We start from the raw sequence: 24,337 nt of genomic DNA, 5'->3' as shown, positions 1-24,337 counted from the left end.
TTTAGAGATTTTATAATTGTATATTTCACAACCTATTAAAATGTTTTTATATTGGAGCTTTTTTTACATTGTTGTAACATGCAACAGACACTTGTTTGTTTCAAAATAATGCATTCATTCAATAAATGCTTCATGTTATGGACCAGAAACCACAAGACTCTATGGATTCACAGAAAATGCACAGTGTTTGTTGATAGGCATCTAAACATTAGAAATGGAAAAATGTGAATTATCTTCTATAAATATTTCTTCTTTTAATTATTTGAACAAAATCTTTGGATTCAACCTAGAGCAGAGAAACAAAATGACTAAGAATAATTACTATATATACTATAATTTAACAACTGAAGAAGTAGACCAGTGGGTGATGGAGACAACTGGTGAGTTCATGGACATGAAGAGTCTCCTTGGGATAAGGACGTGCTGGTGGCTGTCCTGAGCAGACACTGTGGAAGTGCAGTCCTTGGAGACACTGGACACTGTGGGCTCAGTTCCTGGGCAAGCTGTGAGCTCACAGGAGATCAGCACAAGCAGGACCATGAGGGGATGATGGAGAATCATCAGGCAGGAGTGTAGCAGCCTAAGAGTGGGTGGGGTCCAAGACTAAGCACAGGTTAGGTGAGGCCTGAATGACTGTCCTGTCAGGAGCAGGGCTGGGAGGCTTCAGGCTCCTCTGTGTGGGAGGAGCTCTGTCATTTCCTTAACCCTGATGGTCACATGCCCTGGCCAGGCCAGCAATGGTGTGGGGTTATCACAGCATGAGTCATGGTTCAGGAGCAGGGAGTGGGACCCTGTGGGGCATCAGGAGGGTAGGACAGGCTGCAAGGACATGTTCATCATTACTCCCTCCTGGTTAGTCTCCAGTGATTCAGGTGGATAGCAGAGGAGGGCATGACAGATGGGAGGTGCCCCCATATGACCTTCTGAGTGACAGAAGCAATGTCCCTGAGGTGAGTTCTCCCAGTTCTCATCTTGTATTACTCAACCCATGGCCTGGTCAGCAGTACCTGGTAACCCAGCTGCCCTGAGACCTTGGGAAGTGGTTCATCCTTGGAGCCACTGAATGCGATGATGTCTGGGGCAGGGTGGGGATCCCTGCCCTGCAGAACACACCCAGCACCACACCACAGTCACCTCCACCAGCCAGGGCCCAGCTTCCTCACAGGACCCTGCCCTTGGCCTCCCTCCATCCTCACCTCCAGGGGAGACCAGACAAGGGTGATGAGGAGACAGGTGAATACAACAGCAGCAATGGAACCTGCATAGCTAGGAACACACATGGGCTTGTGCAAACACACACACACACACACACACACACACAGGCTCACACTCATACCCAGTGGGATATTACAGCTCAGGCCCCCCAGGACAGGGAGAGCAGTGACAAGCTTGGCCACAGCAAGACCCAGGAGGCTCCACAAATCCTGTAAGGCATTCACTGTCCTTGCAGGACCAGAGGCAACCATGCCCAGCTGAGGAGCTGGAAGGGGCCTAATGGTGCTGATGTGAAGGTGTCCCCCAGACATAGATGTCCCTCATCTGGGAGCCCTGGAGATTGTGGGTGCTCCTGCCTCACATGCTTATTGACACCATCAGCCTCTGTGTGGTCAGCACCAGTGTCAGGGGCTGGTGGTGAAGTCACAGTGACTCAATACTTCACTCTTGCCTTTGTCCAGAACAGAGTTCTTGTTCCTTCTGCAGTCTGGTCCCTGCTGGCTCACGGTCCCAGGCAGGAGGCAGGCAGCCTGCCACACCACTCACCCTAGTCCCTGGACTCTTTGACACCCAAAAGCAACAGCAGCAGCAAGGAAACGCCAGAGGAGGGCAGGAGGCACAGCCTGGATCAGCAGTGCTGGAGTAAGCCTGTCTTGTGGCAGGAGTTTGTGCCACATGGATTCCCCAGTTCTGGTCATTTGCAAGGGTGGGGAAAGTAGGGAGACCTCAGGTAGTTGTATACCAATTGTGAGGGCACCCATTGCACTCATATTAATCCAAAATGCAAATGCTCAAAAGTCAATACAAAATATAATTGTAGAGGAGGAAAAGGAGGATGGAGGATGGAGAGTGGCATGGATCTGGGACCTTGTCCAGTGGGTGACAGAAGGCACCGGGACATCTGAGCCCATGACTTACCTCCCACACATCTGTCCTTTTCTCTTGATCCCAGAAGAGACCACAGGACCCCTCCTAGGGGATTCTTATTCCTCAGGGGGTTGGGAACCCTGACCCCGAGACTTGCTGATCTAGGAGGGTGCCATTGTGACTGCACTCCATGATGTCATCATTGCCAAGCACTGCTCCTTCCATATTCTACAGCAGTTAGAGGCCACTCGTGTGTCAAGTGACCGGCTGAGCTGGAGTTTGTTTTCTAGGCAGCAAGCAAGTTCAGGACACGGGGATGGATTCAGGTCCAGGTGAGTGGGACTTGCTCTCTTCATGTCATGATGATTTGGGGACAGGTTGTCCCAGCTGTGTGGGCCTGGCCTCTCCTGGCTACTGCAAAGGGCCATGCTGCCTGAGTCTCTCTCTCTCTCTCTCTCTCTCTCTCTCTCTAGCAAGTTTTCCAGCTACAAAACATGAAAAATTTGATTCTCTTTCTGAATACTAACAATGGAAATGTAGAACCTGAAATTAACTATGCCACTTTCAACTAATTTGAGAAAATCAAATGCTTATGTATAGTATTAACAAAATATGTATAATATTGTACACTATAAATAACAAAATACTGATTTAAAAAAGGCAAAGTACATCTAAAGAACTGGAAACCGTACTGTGCCCATGGATTACAGGATAAATGTAATAAAGGCACTGGTTACCCCAAATTAGTAAATAACTCTAATACAATTCCATCACTATCCCAGCATGATTTTTGTAGGTCTAGGTGAACTTATTCTAAAATTCATATGGAGAGTTAAGACAGTCTTGGGAGAGTGGGAAGAACAAAGTGGGAAGATTCACTGCAGTCAATGTCAAGTCTCACTATGTAGATACAGTAATCAAGAATTTGTGACACTGGGGAAAGGACAGACATAGACAAATAGAACAGAGAACCCAAATAGGCCACACAAATATGCTCAATTGAATTTTTTTACTCAGTACCACAGGGAATTCTAAAAAGAAAGGATAACTTATTCAAAAAGTGGAGTTTCCCTGCCTCTTTTACACATCAGAGTGCCTGTGTTTGATGCCTGGCTCTGCTCCTGACTCCAGCTTCCTGCTACTGCAGACCCTGGGAGGCAACGCCAAGGGCTCAAGTAATTGGGTTCCTGCCCCCCACATGGGAGAGCTGGAATGAGGCCCTGGCTCACTGCTCTAGCCTGGCCCTGCCCCATCTGTTGCAAGGATTTCAGGAGTCTATCCGTGGATAGAACATATCTCTGTCTCTCCCTGCTGTGCTGTCACTCTGCTTTTCAAATAAATATATAGATCTTTAAAATATCTTTTAAAGGAAAAATACAGGACTCCAAGAAGAATTTTCTCAACAGTTGCCCAATGCATAATTTGTGAGTTTATTCAATATTCTATGCAATATTTAGATGCATTTGCATTTCTGATCAATCCAGATCAATTCACATGTCAGATGAATGGGAAAAAAAACAAATATATTTCATTCCATGGAACATTTAGGATATGATACACTAAGGGGTCATGTCATTCGAAGTTTATCTACAAATGGAACTGGGCATTTGGGTGTTATTGTTTCAGGTACTTCTGTTTTTTTTCTTGTCTAAATCTGGCAGCTCTATCAGGCTAAACTTGGAAGTAGGGCCTTCTCTATACCAATTTCACCTATGGCAAGTGTCAGACTGTCTTTTTTCCTCTCTGTAAAGTGGGGGTGATGACTTTTATTTTGCAAGGCTGCAAGCTTCCCAAATCACACAGCTCCACTAGCTGTTGGTGGTGGTGAATGCTTAGCAATCAACATGCATGTCTGGGGATGATGGGTGGATCACTGAATCTTTCTTTAAAAAAATTATTTATTTAAAATGGAGAGAGAGGGAGAAAGAAGGAGATAGGGAGGGAGAGAGAAAGAGAGACAGAATGATTGAGAGAGATCTTCCATTTGTTGGTTCACTCCTCAAATGGCTAAAACAGGGCTGAACTAGGCCTGGAGCCAGGAACTCCACTGGGGTTTCCCATGTGGGTGGTAGGGAGCCAAGCACTCAGGCCATGCTCCACTGCTCTCCCAGACACAACAGCTGGATGAGACACGGAGCATCAGAACCTGAACCAGCGCTCTGACATGGGATGCTGGCATCACAGGTGGTGCTTTAACCTGCTGCTTCACAACAGAAGCCCCTAATTAAACACATCTTGCTTCTTACTGTATCCCTGGGTTAAAGCAAGTGAATACTAGCAATGTTATGGGCAAAATTATTTTTCACTTAAATTTTGCATGTAGACATTTATTTGAACAGCAGAGAGCCAGCAAGCTCCCATCTGATGGTTCATTCTCCAAATACCCACCACGACCAGGGCTTGGCCAGGCCAAAGCCAGGAGCCAACAACTCTGTTCAAGGATCCAATCACTTGAGCCATCACTGTTGGTTCCCAGGCTACGTATTGGCAGGAAGCTGGAGTCAAGAGCCAGTTGCAGGACTTTACTCAAGCACTCCAGAGTGGGACATGGGCTTCTTAAACTCCAATTAAACACCTGCCCCACAGGTAAACCTAAATGGCCTGTGGAGTTGGCAGGGCCAGTGTGATCACACCCTGTGTGACATGACAAGTGATAGAAGTGGAGGAGGCAGCTCCAACATCCTGGCTTTGCCTTCACTTTAACCACCCAGCTGGCTTTTCTGGGATCAACTGGGTGCTCATTTCCTCCACTAACTGAGCTGGGACATTTCCCAGATGCCTCCACGCTCATTTTAGAAGAGATGACAATGTAATCCTAGGTGTCATTGCCTGTATCTGTGGTAAATGCTGAAATTCTAGGAATGAACTTTTGCCAACACCTGCTCAGTGTCAGGGTTTAGGCTTTTTATTATGTTATTCATTTATTATCATTATTATTATAAGAAAGAGAGACATAGATATCTTCCAACTGCTGGCTCAATCTCCAATGCCTGTAAGAGTCAGGCCATGGCAGGCAACACCCAGGAGCCTGGAACTCTATCTGGGTTTCCCACATTGTTGAGCCATCAACTGCTGCTTGCCGGGGTGTGCACTAGCAGGAGCCTAGGGTTGGAGGCAGAACCAGGTTTCAAACCAAGGACTCTGATATAGGATGTGCAGTCCCAAGGAGCATCTTAACCTCTAAGCCAAATGCCCACCCCCAAGTGTGTATCTTACACCACTCTAATGAGAATCAGAGAAGGGAAGTGTAAAGGAAAAAGCCTGTGTTTAGAGTGAGATGGGCCCAGGTTCTCAATGTTGCTTTACTGGTAGCAGCATCTTACTGTCAACTCTCTTCACCACTGAGCCTCCATATTCCCATTAAATTAAGTAGAAAACCTATTGGAGGCACCTTGTTCATAGAGTTTGTTTCTGCTTGTATGGTTTACATGTTTCAGGTGCCACACAGAACATTCTAGGTTCATTCATGGCCTGAATTGTGTAGGCAGGCTCTGAGATAGCAACTGTTGATCCCCACCTCCTGGTACAACTTGTTTTTTAAAAATATTTGTTATTTATATGAAAGGCAGAGTTTCTCTCTCTCTCTCTTTCTCTCTCTCTCTCTCTAACACACACACACACACACATACACAAACACATTTTCCATGCACTGGTTCACTCCCCACATGGACACAATGGCTGAAGCTTGGCCAAGATGAAGCTAAGATCCCAGAATTCCATCTGTCTTTCCCACGTGGTAGAGGCCCAAGCTCTTTGGCCATCACCTGCTATCTGCAAAGCAGAGTGTGCTTAAATAGGCAACTGCATAGGAAGTGGTGTAGCCAGGACTTGAACTGGCCCTCTGATATGGGATCCTTCTGTTGCAAACAGAACCTTAACCCTGAAGTGGGGTCTAATCTTATTCCAGGTCTTTGCCTTCTACCTAGAGAAGCATTTGAAGCACAGAAACATGTACAGTACACAAAATGATAACATTTATTTAAGGGATGATAAAGGAAACGTGAGCATGGGTGGGGAGTGGGCCGGGGAAAATGGAGGTAAGAGGAGAAGTGGAGAGACAGCACCTCAGCATCCGTCTCCCAAGAGCAGGACACACTTCTTCCAGTGTGGGCTGCTTTTGAGGTAGAAGTGTGGTGGAACTTCACATGGCACGTGCCCCACCCAGAAGGAAACACGCCCCAGTAAGGGGCAGTTTATTGCACAAGTAGGATAGAATTACATGGGGGCGAGCGCTTGGGACTTGGGACTTCCAGCTCTGCGGCCCTAAGCTAGCTACCTGCCTTATCCCATCTCATCCCCCCGCAGAGATTTCCGACCCTTAATCTTAAGGGGGTGCTGAAGGATGATGATCCGTCTTCTGTAGCTACTTCCTGCTGGCCAGGGGTGTTGTCCCTACCTATCCAGGGTTAGGAAACCTCTTCTTAGCTCATCTAATCGATCCATCTCATGAGCTGGGGAATTTTCATTGTCACAGCCAATCGCTGTTGCCCTTGCATGGTCATCATCATTTTGAGAAGCTGTCAAATTCTGAAACAGAAAAGTTAGTCAATCAGGATGAGCATAATTGGAAAAAAGATAAATTGCAAGTTGAATCCCCTTCAGGATAGGAGGAGTATATTCCACTGTTTCCCAAAACATGGGAATTGATAGATTGTCTTTGCTGAGATTATAAAACCATCTAGCATAGCCATAAAGACTGGTAGTATCCTTTTCAGGGAATATACAACTGTTAGAGTAGATGCTGCAGATTCCATTAATCACTGCACATGCTCCTGGTTTTGCCAGTATGCATTTTATGGCCAGCTAGTTGTCCATGACTAACTTGGAACACCCACGGACTCAAGCAATTGCTGTAAAATCTGGCCTGAAGTGTAGGCTCTAGTTTGGCCCACATAATAAACAGATTTTTAAATGGTTTTCTATGGCCTAGCAGGATCTCCTACTATCATACTACAAGAACTATGGAGTTTTCCTCACAACAGCAGCCTCCTGAGAATAAAAGATAGGCAAACCATGTGTGCCACTAAGTGTAGCAGGTTCAATATGATAAAAGCAAAGGTTTTACTCACCCTTTTGCCCCTTGAAGATGTATTCGAGATCTTGGATGCATTCACAAGAGTGAGCAGACTTGTTCTCTGTGTGCCCCTGTGAAGACTAAAGAGGTAGAACTGAGATCCTTGACAAATGTACCCAGCTTGGGTTGCCCTGAATTTGACTTCAGTAGGAGTGCTGAGTAGCACCTGGTAGGATCCCTTTCATCTAGGCTGCAATTGATCAGAGGAAGAGTCTTTGCTCCAAATGTCTCTTAAGACTTGGTCTCCTGGGGACAGGCTGTTCATGATTTTGGGACCTGGCACTGTGAGAATTTTATTACCACAGTCCATTAGCCTCTTGTATAGGAAAAAGATTAATAATAAACTCTTACCTGATCTGTATCCCTGAGTGAAAGAGGGTATCAGAGGTGAAGAAGACCTTTTTACATAGCATTTTAGACAGGCAGTTTTAAAGCAGCCTTAGGTGCCACTTTCATCCTGAGGGAAATAGGTAAGAATTTAAGCCATCTTTCTGAGGTCTCTTGGCAAAGCTTCACCAGGACTTTCTTAAGAATATGATTAGCTTTTTGACTTTGATGACTAAGGTCTCCAAGGGGTATGGAGATAAGAAAAACCTAAAGCAGTCACCACATGCTGAGGTACTTTCTTTATGACAGTATGCAGCCTTTACCCTCCAAATACCCAAGGAACTCCTGGCATTAAACCTTCTCTTCCAAATAGGGAGAGTCATATATTAATAACCCCCCATTCAGCACATGGGCTTATGACTGAACGCCCACCTCCACTGGCATCCTTCATGTTGCCTGGTTGAGGAGAACATTCTATGACAGGGTTTGTGTAGTGAGGATACTTAGTGACCAAAAAGCTCAGGTAGCAAAGCTATTTCTAGAACTTGCCCTGCAGCAGCGACTTTTGCTGCCTTATCTGCTAGCACATTTCCCTGAATAGCATGGCTATCTGTCTTCTTGTGTCCCCTGCAGTGACTGACAACCACTTTCTAAAGACTCCAGTGCTCCTCAAGGAGAGCTAACATCTCTTCTCCTTATTTAATGGGAGAGCTCTTTGAAGTTGGGAGGACTCTTCCTTTCCAAATTGCTCCATGTGCATGGAACTCCAGGAAAACAAACTGGAGTCTGGACATAATAACTCATTAGCTCTTCCCCATTGCAAGGTTCTAGTTAAAGCAGTAAGTTTGGCCTTTTGCGATCAAGTGCTAGTTGGCAATGTCTGAGATTCTATCACCTGAGTAAGACCCACCATGGCATAACCTGCCTTTTAAACTCCATACTTTGTGCAACTACTGCTGTCAGTAAACCACTCTGTATCTCGATTTTCTAGAGTTTTTTAAACTGTACCCTTAGGAGTCAGTCCACAGGGACGAATGAGGAGTCATATACAGCTGAAGTTTTGGTAGAACCTGACAACACAAAAGTGATATGGCTCTCCACAAACCCTGTTATGCTTATATATGTGATTCAGATCCCTTGTATTAATTGTATTGGATACATTACAAAGGTTTTATACCCCAATTTGAGGTCCTCGGCTTTAAGCAACCTGCCTCCAGGGCTCCTTGTGGGTTGATCTATATGTAAGGGCATCTTCATTACCCAATGCCCCTATTAAAATGTCTTAATGAACATGCCTTACATAATCTGGCCAGTTGAAGAGTGCTGCTGCTTTTGTAAAGGTGCCAACAACTTGGGAGCAAATGCACATATAATTGGGGCATTTTCCCAGCATCCAACATGAGCTTATGGGATGTCATCTCTGCAAGAAATGATCTCTAGTGGGGCACTGCTCCTCACACCAGGAGGAAAAGCTCCTGGGTTGTAAAAATAACACAGCCTATGCCTGAAGACCAGCTGCTAGAGGTTGTAAGCCCTGAAGCTTCTGTGTCCTGAACATTCTCTGGGGCTAGGACCAGCATATCTAGAGCTTGTGACCTCAGGTAGCATTGAAATCCATACCTGGGTGTGTATTCCAGGGCAGCAGAAACCAGCATAAAGCTAAGATAAATGGTAGTGCTGCTGACTAGGTACATGGCTTGCACTAGCTATGGGGTCCACCATGGTCAGGTGGGGTCCATTTCCATCATCCACTGAAAAGCTGAAGTCACACTTGAGGCTTCCATGGTTGGGCAAACTCCCTCCCTCAGCTCCTGTTGAGGAACTCCTGCCATGTTAGGAAGTACCACCTGCTGACAGGGGGTGTGGCACATATACACTGCACACCTGTTTTGAGGACCACTCCAGTCAGATGAAGAGAAGTTTGCTAGCAAAAGGCGAGTGCTTGGCCCACCTGCCCATCTTAATAAGGAAAACACCACGATTCAAAATCTCAAGACAGAACTTTTTAGCCAGGTGTATTGCATCCAGTAGAAACTAAATTCCAAGTTCCAGGTTTTTCAGCAGCAAGAACGAATTTAAAAAACACACTACAAACTAGAAACAAAGATTTTGGGCACAAGGCCACAAACTGTCCAACTCTCTTCCCATTCCTCTGTCCAGATCTTCCTTACAAAGACATCTCATTGTTGCCTTTCCTCCCCTATAGCTATAACTTAGGAACAAGGTCCCCACAACTGCATCTTAACAGATCTGCCTGAGATCAAGAGCAGGGAGACTGGAGGAGACACTTTTGAATTTTCACAAGGAGGTAAAAGCTTAGCACAGCTGAGACAGAAACAAACTGAATTCCACTTACCACTGTTGCTTTTTTGGTTCACTGTTGGGCTTTCTCAGACACCTGGCTGGCTCACCCATAAGAAGTGAAGTAAGTGGGGTGGCTGAATGTGTATTCCAGGTCTGTGCCTTCTGCTTAGGAAGACATTCCAAGTACAGGCACATATACACTGTCCAGAATGATGAAGTTTATTAAAAAGGTGAAAGAACACACATGCATGGGCATAGGTAGGGGTGGCCAGCAGCATAAACAGCTGGGGGAGGGGAATAGGAGAGGCAGCACCTCCCTCTGTCCTGGTCTCCAGCTGAAGAGCTTGCTTTTCCTGGACTCTAGACTAAGTTAAGGTCCCCATTCCATCTTTCTGCTCATGTGCACCTTGGCAGGCAGCAGGTGATGGCTCAAATACTTGAGTTCTTTCCACTCCCTTAGGAGACCAGGGTGGAGCTCCAGGTTCTGGGCTTTAGCCTGGCCCAGCCATGGCTGTTGTGAGCATCTGGGGAGTGAAGCAGAAGATAGAGATACCTCCCTCTCTCTCTCACTCTCTCTTTCACTCTCTGCTTCTGCCTCTGTAAATTTGCCTTTCAAATTAATAAATATCTTTTAAAATTAAAATAAATATAAAGCTATTTCCTTATAACCAAAAAAATTTATTGATTTGAAAGGCAAAGTCTGTGGCAGGGAGTGGGAGGAGAGAGACAGAGAGAGACTCCTCCATCTACTGCTTCACCTCCCAAATGACCAGAACAGACAAGCTGGGCCAGGCCAGAGGCAGGAACTTCTTCTGGGTTTCCCATGTAGGTGGCAGGGGCCCAAGTACTTGAGCCAACCTTCATGTCTTTCCCAGAAGCATTAGCAGGGAGCTGGATTGGAAGTAGAGCAGCTGGAACATGAACTGACTGCAATATGGAGTGTGGGTGTTCCAAGTGGTGGCTTAACCTGCTACACCACAAAATAGAACTGCCACCCAAATTTTTAAACATTGAATTGTCAAGTAGCCATCTAGGTATATATACATCTAGGTGTATATTTATCTAGGTATATGACTCCAAGAATTGGAAACAGGAGTGGGTGTTGTGGTGCAGCCAATGAAACTGCCACTTGGGAGGTCCACATCCCATACTGGAGTGTCTGGTTCCAGTCTTGGTTAATTTGTTTTCAATTCAGCTTCCTGCTAATACTCATGGGAAGGCAACAGATTATGGCTCCAGTTCTTGGGCCTCTGTCAACTATGTGGGAGACCTAGATGGAGTGCAGGGCTCCTGGCTTTAGCCTGGCCTGCCTTCACTGTAGTGGCCATCTGGGGAGTGAGGCAGAGCTCTTTCAGTCACTGTGTCTTTCAAATACATAAGTACATACATAATAGAAGAATTGAAGACAGGGTCTCAAGGAGTAATTTGTACCCATGTTCATAGTAGCATTATTCACATTACCCCTATCTGCAAACAACCCATGGGGCCATCAAAAGAAAATGAGTGTGGGAAAACAATGTGGTCCAACTGAACCACGGAGTATTATTCAGCCTTCCAAAGGAAGGATATTCTGACACTTGCTACTGCAGGCATGAATCCTGAGGACTGGATAATACAAGCCAGCCACAGAAAGACAAACACCAAGGGCAGGCAGTTAAGATGCCTGCATACCATGTCAGAGTTACTGGGTTTCACTCTCAGCTCTGGCTCCTGACTCCAACTTTCTGCTGTTGCAGACAGGGAGGAAGCAGCTGATGGCTCATGTGATTGGGTTCATTTCATGCACATGAGAGGCCTGAATTGAGTTCCCAGCTCCTGGCTTCAGCCCAGTCCAGTACTTGCCATTACAGGCCTGCAAGGAGTGAACCAGCTGACGGGAGCTCTGCCCGGCTCTCTGGCTCTCAAAGAGCAAATACTGCATAATACTTGAGACAGAGTTGTCCCGTTCATTGAGACAGGAGTAGACCTGGGGGTGCCAGAGGCTGGGGAGGGGGGAGGAGAGTGTTTCATGTGGAGGAGAGGAGTGGTGGTGATGTGCACACAACCCTGTGAATGCTCTTCATGCCACTACCGTATACTTAAAAAGGGTTAAAATAGTAACATTTGTGTTTTGTATTATTAGCATAATTTAAAAGGTAAAAGAATCCCCCACTCCAATATCTATCAATGCAGACCAAAGTTACTGAATTTGACTATAGCTGCCAATACTAGGCTGGACTTGATAGTGACCCCAGACATCACATACCGAAGTGGGCCACTGGGGCCAGCAGCTGCCAGTCATCCCCCAAGCAGCCAGTGGCCCCTGCACACATCCCAAAACAGCATGGGAGACTATTTGAGTATAACCTGAGAGTCCAGTACATTCATGCTAGAAGGAAGGCTTATCTGCCACACATACCTGGGTTTCCCTGAGCAAGCACATGGCTGGATTTGTCATCCCAGAAACTCCAGACCTCACTGTGTCACAAGGACTTTTCAGAGCCTCCTCCCCAACTTTTTAGTGGTAACCAGGGCTCAGAATATGAGGTACTTGCACAGTACCACACACCTCATAGACGGGAAGGCAAGGTTTGTACAGCTCTTGGAAGTCCCAGGGCCTGGTCTCTTTGTTCCTTTTTTCTACTTTTTATAGAATCAAGGAGATGTTTATGCATACAGTTCTGTGAGTTCTGCTGAATGCACACAGTGTGGCTCTGTCCTCAGAATCCAGATAGAGAAAGCCCCTGAGGCTGGCACTGTGCCCCAGTATGTTATGCCTCTTCTAAAGGAGCTTCTATAGTAAGTCCTTATAAATGGATACATTCACTACAGCGTTTCAATGTCAGGTGTCTGTTTTTCTGGTGCCTAGCAAATGGTCATGGATGCCAACCAATAAAAATGTTATTCTGCTGACTACTTGAACCATGTGACAACAGAGAAATGTCACTGACCTGACACTGAAGTGAGGTTATGCTCACCTGATCAGCTGCTTGCACATGAGACACAGGACCTGGTGGTGTGGTCTGGTCTGACGCCTGATCCTAGTTCCTCCTATGAGACCCATTGCCTTCACTCCCTGCCTGTTATTTATTACTGCCTCCCCACAATCCCTCCTCCCAGGCAGGGATCATAATTTCCTCTTGAGCATTTCCAGTGAATGAAGCTATGGTGCCACCTTTCTCCTCTGAATTCAGAGGTCTTCCTCTGGGTCTGGCAGGATACAACACACCCGCAGAAGGCAGTTCACCATCCTCCTGCAGACCCCCCGGCGGCCCTTGCTCTTGGCAGCTTTAGCAGGTGAGGTCCCTGCCTCCTCGTCCTGTTGGTTTTCTGGGAGGCTCTCATTCTCTGTCACTCCCTGGGAACAGCTCCTGTCTGCTAAGTGGTCCTCACTGCTGCTGGAGCTGAGAGTGGATATGGAGGACACGGGGCTGTTGTACCTGAGGCCTGGCCAGGGAATGTAGGTCTTCCTCCTTATCCCAGGTTGGGGACTATCTGTCCTCTCAGTCTCACTGCTGGTGATGCTGATAGTGGCTATGGAGGACAAGGAGCTGTTGTGGCTGAGAACTGGCCCAAGAATGTAGGTCCTCCTCCTTATGACAGGGTGGGGACCATCTGACCTGCCAGCCTCACTGCTGTTGGTGTTGAGAGTGGACGCAGAGGACACGGAGCTGTTATACCTGAGGACTGGGCGAGGAGTGTGGATCATCATCACGCCAGGTGGGGAACCGTCCATCCTGCGGGCTCCATGGCAGGCATTTAGCCCTGATGATGGGTCACCTTCGGGCAGCACTGGGGACGTGGTGCTGGCTTGGAGACTGGGTGTCAGGGGGACTACTTTACGGCTCAGCTGAAAGCCCAGCTCCACCAGGTAGCTTTGGGCCTCAGCATCCTGGGGAGATGCTAGAAGCTCCACTTCAGTGAGCTCAGGTCTCGCTGCTCCACTGAAGCCCTCCTGGGATTTCCCCCAGCTCAGAGCAGGGGACAAGCGGCCATCCTCCTCCTCACGGCCCAGCTGGAAGAGGAGGCCTGAGAGGTATTTCGGACCTTCAGTAACATGCGAAGGACCTGGGAGCCCCATGTAAATTTCGCTTCCTCCTCCTCTGAGGTGAGCCTGTAGCTGGGCTTTTCCCCACAGGGGGCCGTCCTGTTCTCTGAGGCCCTCCTGAGAGCTCAGGCTCTCCACACTTTCACTGAGGTCCTCGTCCTCGGTTGAACTCTGAGTCTGTTTGGCTGTATCTTCACTCAGTTTGGGCCCTTTCTGCTCCATGCTGAGCCACTTGTGGCCCATAGCATCTGCCACTGTGGGCCTCTCAGCAGGGTCACAGGTCATCAGCCAGTCCAGCAGCTGCTCCAGTTCCCCGCTTATAGAGGAGGGGATTAGGTAAGAGCCAGCCAGGATGGCTGCCTTCAAGTATGCAAAGCTGTTCCCTTCAAAGGGCAGCCACCCTTTCACCATGGTGTATAGGAGCACGCCCAGGCTCCACACGTCGGCCTTGTAGCCATCGAATTCCTTCCCTAAGAATTCTTCCGGGGCACAGTATTCGAGGCTGCCACACAATGAATTGAGTTGTTGGCCTTCAGCCAATTTTTGGCTTAAGCCAAAGTCAATTAGTTTAATACACATGTTTCTGTCCACAAGGAGATTTTCTAATTTTATATCTCTGTGGACAATGTGCTGCTTATGGCAGTACTCCACTGCTTCCAGGGTCTGACTGAAATAGTAGCACGCTTCTCCTTCCTCAAGGTGGCCGCGCACTGCCACTAACTTTCCAAGGTCCCCCACGCTAATATATTCCATGAACAGGTAGGCTCTCTCTGCCGTGTAGTCTACCTGCATTAGCTGTACAATGTGAGGGTGATGCAGAGAACTCATAATCTCTGCTTCTACCCTTGCTTGTGGGAACTCGGAGGAATCCGCGTGCCCTCTGGCAATGATCTTCACAGCCAACGTGGTCCCACTCTCCACATGGCGGGCCAGCTTCACCTTGCCGAAGCTGCCCTTGCCAAGGGTTCTGAGGACTTCATATCCCTGGAACACCTCCTCCTCTGTGTGGGAGGATCTGTCACCACTCATTGTGGGGATATCTTGGTATCTAGTGTACTGGGAGTAACACTAGCTAGTCTCCTACAGCACCTACGGTGACCTGGCAACCCAATGAGAAAGAAACAAATGAATAAGTCAATATGTTAATACTACTAACAGGTAACACTGCATTTACTGTACTACAGACTAATTCTATTCATTATACTCAAGTTACTAATATAACAAGAAAAAGAGAAAAAGAAAAGATATTTAAATTAAATACACAGAGATAAAAAGAAAAAAATTGAGTTGGAGGAAAAAACTAAGAATAAAAAATAAAAAAATAAAGCTCTTAAAGAACAAATAGACAAAAAAACTGCATATGAACGTCACTGTACTAATCAATAAGACCAATTCTAATTCACTATGTGATATTTGAATACAGCAAGAGAAATCAAAAAAGAAATGAGATTTTTAAATAAAATACACACAGATAAAAAAGAAAAAATTTGAGGGTGAGAAAAGAGGAAAAAAAAAGAACAAAATAAACAGCACTGAAAAGAACAGACAAAACAGCAGTATATAACTACACTAATTATTAAGATTAATTCTGTTCACTATGCTAATATTTTGAACAAACAGTACATATGAATTACACTCTACTAATCATAATTAAAACAAAATAGTCAAGCAACAAAACAAAAAAATGGAAAACCATAACAGAAAGTAAAACACCAACTCTTATAATAAACTTACAATACTAATGCTCCTGTGTAAAGCGATTACAGATGAGAAAAAAATGAAAAAGGTGAGATACACAAGAATTAAACTATTAGAAAATGAAAAAAGAAAATAAATAGAAGAAATGACAAGAGAAATCAAAAAGAAATGAGATTTTTAAATTAAATACACACAGATAAAAAGCAAAAATTTGTGGGGGAGAAAAGAAGAAAAACAAAACAAAACAAAAAAACAAAATAAACAGCACTAAAAAGAACAGACAGAACAATATGAAGTACACTAATTATTAAGATTAATTCTATTCACTATGCTAATATTTTGAATAAACACTATATGTGAATTACACTATACTAATCATTATTTCAAACAAAATAATCAAACGTGACAAGACAAAAACAAATGAATGAAATAAACATGATAATAAATAAAAAAATAAAATGAAAGAAACAAATGAATAAGTCAACCAACAGGTAACACTACATTTACTGTACTACAGACTAATTCTATGCAATGTACTCATCTTACTATTATAACAAGAAAAAGAGAAAAAGAAAAGATATTTAAATTAAATACACAGAGATAAAAAAATTGAGTTAGGGTAAGAAAACTAAAAATAAAAATAAAAAAATAAAGCTCTTAAAGAACAAATAGACAAAAAAACTGCATATGAACTTCACTGTACTAATCAATAAGACCAATTCTAATTCACTATGTGATATTGTGAACACAACAAGAGAAATCAAAAAAGAAATGCGATTTTTAAATAAAATACACACAGATGAAAAGCAAAAATTTGTGGGGAAGATAAGAGGAAAAACAAAACAACAACAACAACAACAACAACAACAAAAGAACAAAATAAGCAGCACTAAAAAGAACAGACAGAACTGAAGAGCCAAAGTGACTCTATTTTGAAACAATCAAAAGCAGCCTCCGTTTCCCACAGCAGACCCGAGTCCTTGTAAAAGCAGGCATTCAGGCATTCTGGAGATATCCAAGTTTACCAAGGACAGTTAGCTCAGCAGACCAAGGCCAGCTCAGTAGAGATTACCAACTGAGGTAACTTCATGAACCCAAGCCAAACAGAGACACACACCCCCCACCCTGCCCAATCACAAAAGGCCCCGCACCTTAAGCCCTTGATGATGTATCTCCCCTTTAAAAGCGTCCCCAAACAAAGACCTGGGCCTTTCCTCCTTCCTCTGCTGCGCTGGTTGGTTGGATGAGGTCCCTGTCGCGGCTTGTACCTTTTTAATAGAAATCTTGCTTTTGGATTTCAGTGTGATGAGGTTGTTGATAGTTTATTGGGGGATCTACTTATCTGGGCATAACAAAAACAACAGTATATGAAGTACACTAATTATTAAGATTAATTCTATTCACTATGCTAATATTTTGAACAAACACTATAATGAATTACACTATACTAATCAGTGATTCACACAAAATAATCAAAAGTGACAAAACAGAAACATGGAGAACTGTAACAGAAAGAAAACACCAACTCTTAGAGCTAAACTTACAATACTAAACCTCCTATGTAAAGAAAGTGATTACAGATGAGAAAAAGAAAGTGGGATACACAGGAGTTAAAGAATTAGAAAATGAAAATGGAAAATAAAGAGAAGAAATGACAAGAAAAATAAAAAGAGAAATGAGATATTTAAATAAAATAAAAATGCACAGATAAGAAGTAAAAGATTGTGGGGAAGGGAGAGGACAAAATGAACAGAACGATAAAACAGCAAAAACAATAAAATATGGAAAACTTATAGCTTTGTCCAAGTCTCGCTGGCCAGCATCCAACTGCTTCCTGGAAAAAACGGACAAAGTCCTCTGCCCAGCCAGGGATTCAAACAGGCAGTTGGAATGACATCACAATGCACCTTCCAACGTCAGAGCAAGAAATGGACCAATCACAGTTGGTGATACTCCATGGCAGTTTCCAGAAGTATCTGTCCATATGATTAAAGAGAAAGTACCCCCAAAAGATCTTTGCTTAGGTTAGTGATAGAAATTGATATTTATTTTTTGCAAAATTAGCACATGTAGAATGTTCCAATTGCCTCCTAAAGTCTACACCCCAAATAGCCTTTCCTTTCAATTTAACATCTGAGTGATAGGTCTCAACATGATGGGACCACTTTCCTGGCATCATGACACTACCACAAAATGTTCTGTTGCCCATGACAGCTCAGGTGCATTGTTCATATCTGTAGAGCTGAGAGGGAGGTATCTTCCATCATTTCCCCTATGTTCATGAGCAAATTGCTCATCGGAATCCCTGGAGGACCACAAGGCAGAGGGCTGATGTGGTGCAGTGCAGAAGGCAAAAAAAAAAGCACAAACTGAGGAATCTGTAGCCCGCAAAGCTGTGCTTCAAATTGTAGGGAGAAAAGCAAGACATTCCTAGAGACTTCAGTGCTTTTTAGCTATTGTAACAAGACCTTGTCTTGGGTATCTGAAAATTTTCACACTGTTTTCAAGGCTGGGGAGAGTAAAATTGAGGACCAGCAGACTCAGTAACTTGAAAGGACTCACTTTCTGCTTCTATGTTGGTGCCCTCGTCAAAAAATTGATAATGAAAGGGAAGGCTGGAGGCCTGCTATTTACCATATGTCTAAGAGTTGAAAGGGAGCATTGTACCCCTTTAAATATACCAGTATGACTGAATTCAACATCCAAACATTAGGAAAAAGATGGCTCCTTTTTGAAGTGTCCTCACAAGGTGGAAGAAGTGAATGGACCCCTCCAAAGTCCTTGCAGAAAGGCCCTCATCCTGGGTCTCGTGTTGAGGTACACTGGGTTAAGCTGCACTCTGCGATGCCAGCATCCCTCTACATGCACTGCGTTAAGCTGCACTCTGCTGCCGGCATCTCTCTATGTGTGCTTTAAGGATTCAGTAAGTTGTGGGGTTAGGGAAGGATACAATGAAGTTTGTGGTTTAGGAAAGTTCCTCTTGGGATGTTAATGCAGAACCTATAGGTAAAACCTCTTCAAGACTGGAGCCACTAAGAGGCCCTAAAGTAATAAGATCTAGAGTCTAGGTCACAGACCCAACTGACTGAACAGAGGGAATGAGAGAGCTGGAAGGCCCCAAGATGACTCTTCTAAAATGACTGAAAAACACAGAAGTGCACCTTAGAGAACTTTGTTTTTGAGAATGAATACTTATGAATATCCATAATGAAGAAGAAACTCAAAGATCTAAATAACAAAAAATTATCTGATTATAAAATGGGCAAATAACCTGTACTGATATTCTCAAAATAGGATTTACAGCAACCTACAAGTATATGGAAAAATGTACAATGTCACTAGTCATCAGGGAACTGCAAATCAAAATCACCATCTTATTCCAGTTAGAACAGTTTGATCAAAAGATAAAAGTAATAAATGCTGGTAAGGGTGTAGGGAAAGGGGATCTCTTTGTAGGAATGGAAATGACTGTCATTGTTTTGGAAAACAATGTGGCCAATCCTGAGAAACCTAGAAACAGAACTGCTATATGCCTCAGCTATCCTACTACAGGGCGTGTATCTATGAGTTGAAAGTATGTTGAAGAGATGTGTGCACTCATGTGTAGCATTGTACTATTCACAGTAACCATGATGTAGAATCAGGTGCCCATCAACTGGAGAATGGATAATGAAAATGTGGTATACACATGCAAAGGAATGCTAACAGAGTGGGAGGCCAAGGCAACTTTGGCTTGCTGACAAGGACATAACAGAAGGTCTGTCTCAGCAAGGCATGAGAACAACAGCTGTGGTCTTCTTGGTGGTTTTAGGTTTGTTGGGATCTACACTCTGCATAAGAAAGCCAGACCTTCCTGGTGGTCCCATTAATGATTGTTATATTTCTAATTTTAGGGAAGAACTCTTAGTCTCATGATCCCCAAAATGTCCATTGCTTTGTAGAATTTTAATCAAGCAGAATGTTAGTGTAGGAGAAGGGGTTAATGCTTTACACAAGGTTGATCTGTTTGTGGAAAAGAATTACAAGGTAACAGGCTCCTTGGTATATTCTTCCCACTAGAAAAAAGATAAATGTTATTAAAACTTTAAGTTAATATATGCAACAAATACAACAATGGTTAGGATGCCAAAACTGTGGAATAGATCTAAGGGAACCTTTAGATAAGTACAAGAAAGAAATTAAAGAGTTACAGAAAGAACTGCAAAAGAGGGGATATATTGAAAAAAGGGCCTGCTCTGAACATTGGGGCTTCTAGTAAAGATTTGATTAGGAAGGTAATATTCTAGCTTGTGTAGCCAATGTCTGCATAGCTAGATAGCACTCCAGGCCTTGGTTTGTGTGGGCAGCCTGTTATCTCGCACCTGTCTGTGATAGTAACCCATGCTCTGAACATGCCTTTGAAAATTGTCGTCTCACACCTGTGATTGTAACCCATGCTCTGAGTATGTCCTTGAAAACCAAAGAGATTGTGACTAGATAAAAATGAACAACAAACTTGGTATAGTAAGAAGAAAGAATCATTATGTGACTTATATAAAGAAACAACCTGGTACTCCAGAGACAGAGCCATGCCATCAGCCTTGCTGTGAGTGTGTCTCTCATTTCTTCCTGTGCCAACACCTCCCACACCTTCAGGAACCCCTGGACTTGATGGAGCTGGACTCCACCATTTACTTCAATTTTTATTGGTTGGAAAATTTGGACATATGATTCATGTGCACTCATACTCCTTGCAGACTGCTGCTCTCTTTTCGTACATAATCATTCTAAAATTCATCCATGGCATGTTTTTGCCTTTTCCACCACTCTTTCCTCTCCCTCTATTAAATAAAGTAAATAAATACATCTTTTAACATGGCAGGGATTTGATGAAGCAATTACAATGCCTCTTGGGACACTCGCATCCAATGCCAGAGTGCCTGGGGTTGAGTCCAAGTTCTGCTTCTGAGTTCAAGTTCCTGTTAATGTGCATCCTGGGAGAGAACAGGTGATGGTAAAGGTACTTACGTCCCTGCCAACTACATGGGAGATGTGGACTTAGTTCCAAGCTCCTGGAATTAGCCTGGTTAAGTTCCTGGCTGTGGCAGGTAATTGGGTGGTGAGCCAGTGTTTGGGATTTCTCTGTCTCCCAAATGAATAAATACATATATTGACATATTTTTAAAAGATTTATTTATTTATTTGAAAGTCAGAGTTACACACAGAGAGGAGAGGCAGAGGGAGCAAGAGAGAGAGAGGGAGAAAGAGAACCATGGTACAGCATGTGAAGTGTGTATTTTGAAGGGAGGTTTTATTCACTATTTTCAAATAATGATTTTGAGGATATTTTACATAGTTATTGAAAACTTATTTTTTTGCAAAATGTCCATTCAAATCTTTACTGATTTTAAAAGTTTTTTTTTTCTGTTCTTTTAATTTTATTTGTTAGAGTTCATTATAAAATTAGTCACATTTTTCTTAATTTTCATTCTATATATTTTTTGCTATTTTGAATAGTATCTTGTACTTTTTAAACATACATGTATTTATTTGAAAGGCAGAGTGACAGGGTTAGAAAAAGAAGCAGGGTGTTGGGAAGATGGTGGTATAGCAGCAGGACGTTCCAAGTTGTATAGGAAAAAATGGATAGTGAGTGAGCAGAGAGGATACAAGCCAGTGGCAGAATAGCCAGAAATTCATAGAGTGGCCCAGGACTCCACCAGAGACTGCTCAGGTCTACACTGGGGGAGCAAAGAGGAGGGGGAGGTGGTGGATGTGCAGCAAAGGAGCTGCAGAGGGAATAAGCAAAGAGGTGCTGCCCCCACCACCAGCGAACCATGGGGAGAGGTTGTGAGTCCACAGAGCTGTGGATAGAGGCGGGCAGGAAATCTTGGTTAACTATGTTTGAAGCCCCAAGCAGGAAGAAGGAGAAATTGTAGAAGAACAGGCAGAGAAATTGGGCACACCATGGTCTGTCTGTGTCTCCACTCTACCCACAACTTGACTTACAACCAGTGGAGAGAAGCCACATTGATAATTAACATCTTCGAGCATAAGCAGAGGGCTTCTGCATTTGCATCCCTCACACACACCCATCAATTGTGAGGTGCACCTCACAACATGCCCCAAAGGATCACATTTCAGAGTGATTTCTTCCACATTATGCAAGCTGTACAACTAGGATTAGTCCTAAATCTCAAAAATCCAAGATCATTGTACACACCAGTGAGAAGAGAGCCCAGCCCCCAGTAGGCAGGGCTTAGTGCATCAAAGCCCTGGTACTTATCTCCACCAGGATCTAGAAATAAACAGGATTCCAGGAGACAGGTCTGCATGATTTCACTTGCATAAACACATGGCAGCCAATAGCAGAGGGAAATAAATTTTAAAATAAAATCAACCAGAAATGCTGAAGAACAAAGGAAAAATATGGAATAAGAATAAGGAAGACTCTATGAACTCCCCAAAGGAGCAATAAAAATCTTCAATAATGGAGGCTGATGAAGAAGAGATCAAGGATATGCCAGAAAAGGAATTCAGAAAATTAATAGATTAATTATGTGGCACTGGCACACTGGGTTCTAGTCCCAGTCGTGGTGCCTGATTCTGTCCCAGTTGCCCTTCTTCCAGGCCAGCTATTTTCTATGGCCCGGGAGTGCAGTGGATGATGGCCCAAGTGCTTGGGCCCTGCACCCACTTTGGAGACCAGAAGAAGCATCTGGCCCCTGGCTTTAGATCAGCATGGTGCGCCAGCTGCAGCGACCATTGAAGGGTGAACCAATGGTAAAGGAAGACCTTTCTCTCTGTCTCTCTCTCACTGTCCACTCTGCCTGTCAAAAAAATTTTTTTAAATAAAAATAAAAAAGAAGGTCTTGTTAATGAAATAATAACTGTTAAAAGAGATGGAGAAGGGCACTATGTAATGATTAAAGGATCAATTCAACAGGAAGATATGATTATTATAAATGTATATGCATCTAATTACAGGGCACCTGGCTGTTGAAAAGAACAAGTGTTTTAAAGGGAGATATAGACTCAAATACAATACTAATGAGAGACTTCAATACCCCACTTTTAGCAATGGACAGATCAACCAGACTGAAAATCAACAAGGAAAAAACAGAGTCAATTGACTCAACAGATCAAATAGACTTAGCAGATATCTTCAGAGCCTTCCACCCTACAGCCACAGAGTGCACATTTTTTTCTCCAGTGAATGGAACTTTCTCTAGGATTGACCATACACTAGGCCATAAATTGAGTCTCAGCAAATTAAAAAAAAAATCATACATGCATCTTCTCAGACCACAATGCAATGAAGCTGCAAATCAACAACTCAAGAATCTCTACATCATATGCAAACACATGGAAAATGAACAGCATATTTCTGAATGAACAGTGTGTCATAAAAGAAATTAAAAGAGAAATAAAAAAATTCTGGAAAAATAATGAAGACAACAATGCAAAATACCAAAATTTGTGAAATATAGCAAAAATCGTGTTAAGAGGAAAGTTTATAGCAATAGCTGCCTACATAAAGAAACTGGAAAGGCACCAAATAAATAAACTATCTATGCACATCAAGGAGCAAGAGAAACAACAGCAAACCAAACCCAAAACTAGTAGGAGAAAAGGAATAAAATTAGAGAAGAAATCAATAAAATTGAAAGCAGAGAAAGCATTTGACAAATACAATACCCTGTCATGATGAAAACTGGATTTTCATCAAATTGGGTTTAGAAGGAACATTCCTCAACACAACAAATTTAATTTATGACAAAACCACAACCAGGATCATATGGAATGGGGAAAAGTAAGCATTCCCACTGAGATCCAGTGCCAACAGGGATGCCCACTCTAACCCTGCTATTCAATATAGTCCTGGAAGTTTCAGCCATTGCCATTAGGCAAGAAAAGGATATCAAAGGGATACAACTTGGGAATGAGAAAGTCAAATTATCCTTATCTGCGGATGACATGATTCTATATATAGGAGATTCAGAAGCCTCCTCAAGGAGACTATTGGAACTCATAGAAGAGTTTGGTAAAGTAGAAGGATATAAAGTCAATACACAAAAATCAACAGCATTTGTATACACAGACAATGCCATGGCTGAGAAAGAACTTCTAAAATTAATCCCAAACAAAATAGCTACAAAAAAAATCAAATACCTTGGGATAAATTTAACCAAGGATGTCAAAGATCTCTGCAATAAGAATTACAAAACATTAAAGTAAGAAATAGAAGAAGATACAAAAACATGGAAATTTCTTCCATGCTCGAGGATTGGAAGAATCAATATCATCAAAATGTCCATTCTTCTGAAAGCAACTTACAATGTGATACCAATCCAAATACCAAAGACATTCTTCTCAGATCTAGAAAATATGATGCTGAAATTCATATGGAGGCACAGGAGAGCTCGAATAGCTAAAGCAATCTTGTACAACAAAAACAAAACTGGAGGCATCACAATACCAGGTTTCAAGACATACTACAAGGCAGTTATAATCAAAAAGCTGGGCACTGGTAGAAAAATAGATGGATAGACCAGTGGAACAGAACAGAAACCCGATAATTCAATCCAAAAAACTGCAACCAACTTATATTTGACCAAGGAGCTATAACCAATCCCTGGAGCAATGACAGTCTCTTCAACAAATTGTGCTTGGAAAATTGGATGTCCACATTCAAAAGTATGAAGCAAGACCCGTACCTTACACCTTATACAAAAATCCACTCAATATGGATTAAAGATTAAAGATCTTAATCTACAACTTGACACCATCAGATTGATTGAGAACATTGGGGAAACCCTACAAGACATTGGCACAGGCAAAGAATT

The 24,337-nt window shown here is 43.4% G+C and overlaps 1 protein-coding gene and 1 long non-coding RNA gene across 3 annotated transcripts; one reads left to right on the top strand and one right to left on the bottom strand.

Moving 5' to 3' along the window:
* The first annotated feature begins 1,436 nt into the window (after positions 1–1,436).
* Positions 1,437–16,358, top strand: LOC138847012 (uncharacterized). The gene is made up of 2 exons (XR_011384595.1): positions 1,437–2,414; positions 13,370–16,358. It is a non-coding gene; the product is annotated as an uncharacterized lncRNA (long non-coding RNA).
* Positions 5,674–14,880, bottom strand: LOC100340309 (serine/threonine-protein kinase MARK2-like). 2 transcript variants are annotated; one of them, XM_070064534.1, is made up of 3 exons: positions 9,840–14,880; positions 7,152–7,236; positions 5,674–6,609 (listed from the first exon to the last, which is right to left on the bottom strand). In XM_070064534.1, the coding sequence occupies exon 1, from the start codon at positions 14,841–14,843 to the stop codon at positions 12,957–12,959; it is 1,887 nt and encodes a 628-aa protein (XP_069920635.1). In that variant the 5' UTR covers positions 14,844–14,880; the 3' UTR covers positions 5,674–6,609; positions 7,152–7,236; positions 9,840–12,956. The 2 variants fall into 2 exon arrangements, with proteins under 2 accessions (XP_069920635.1, XP_051697587.2); XM_051841627.2 differs by having other exon boundaries at positions 7,152–14,880.
* Positions 16,359–24,337: the final 7,979 nt, after the last annotated feature.

This window comes from Oryctolagus cuniculus, chromosome 19 (assembly GCF_964237555.1).
Source record: "Oryctolagus cuniculus chromosome 19, mOryCun1.1, whole genome shotgun sequence".
Taxonomy (NCBI): Eukaryota; Metazoa; Chordata; class Mammalia; order Lagomorpha; family Leporidae; genus Oryctolagus; species Oryctolagus cuniculus.
This window is presented reverse-complemented; position numbering and strand designations above follow the sequence as displayed.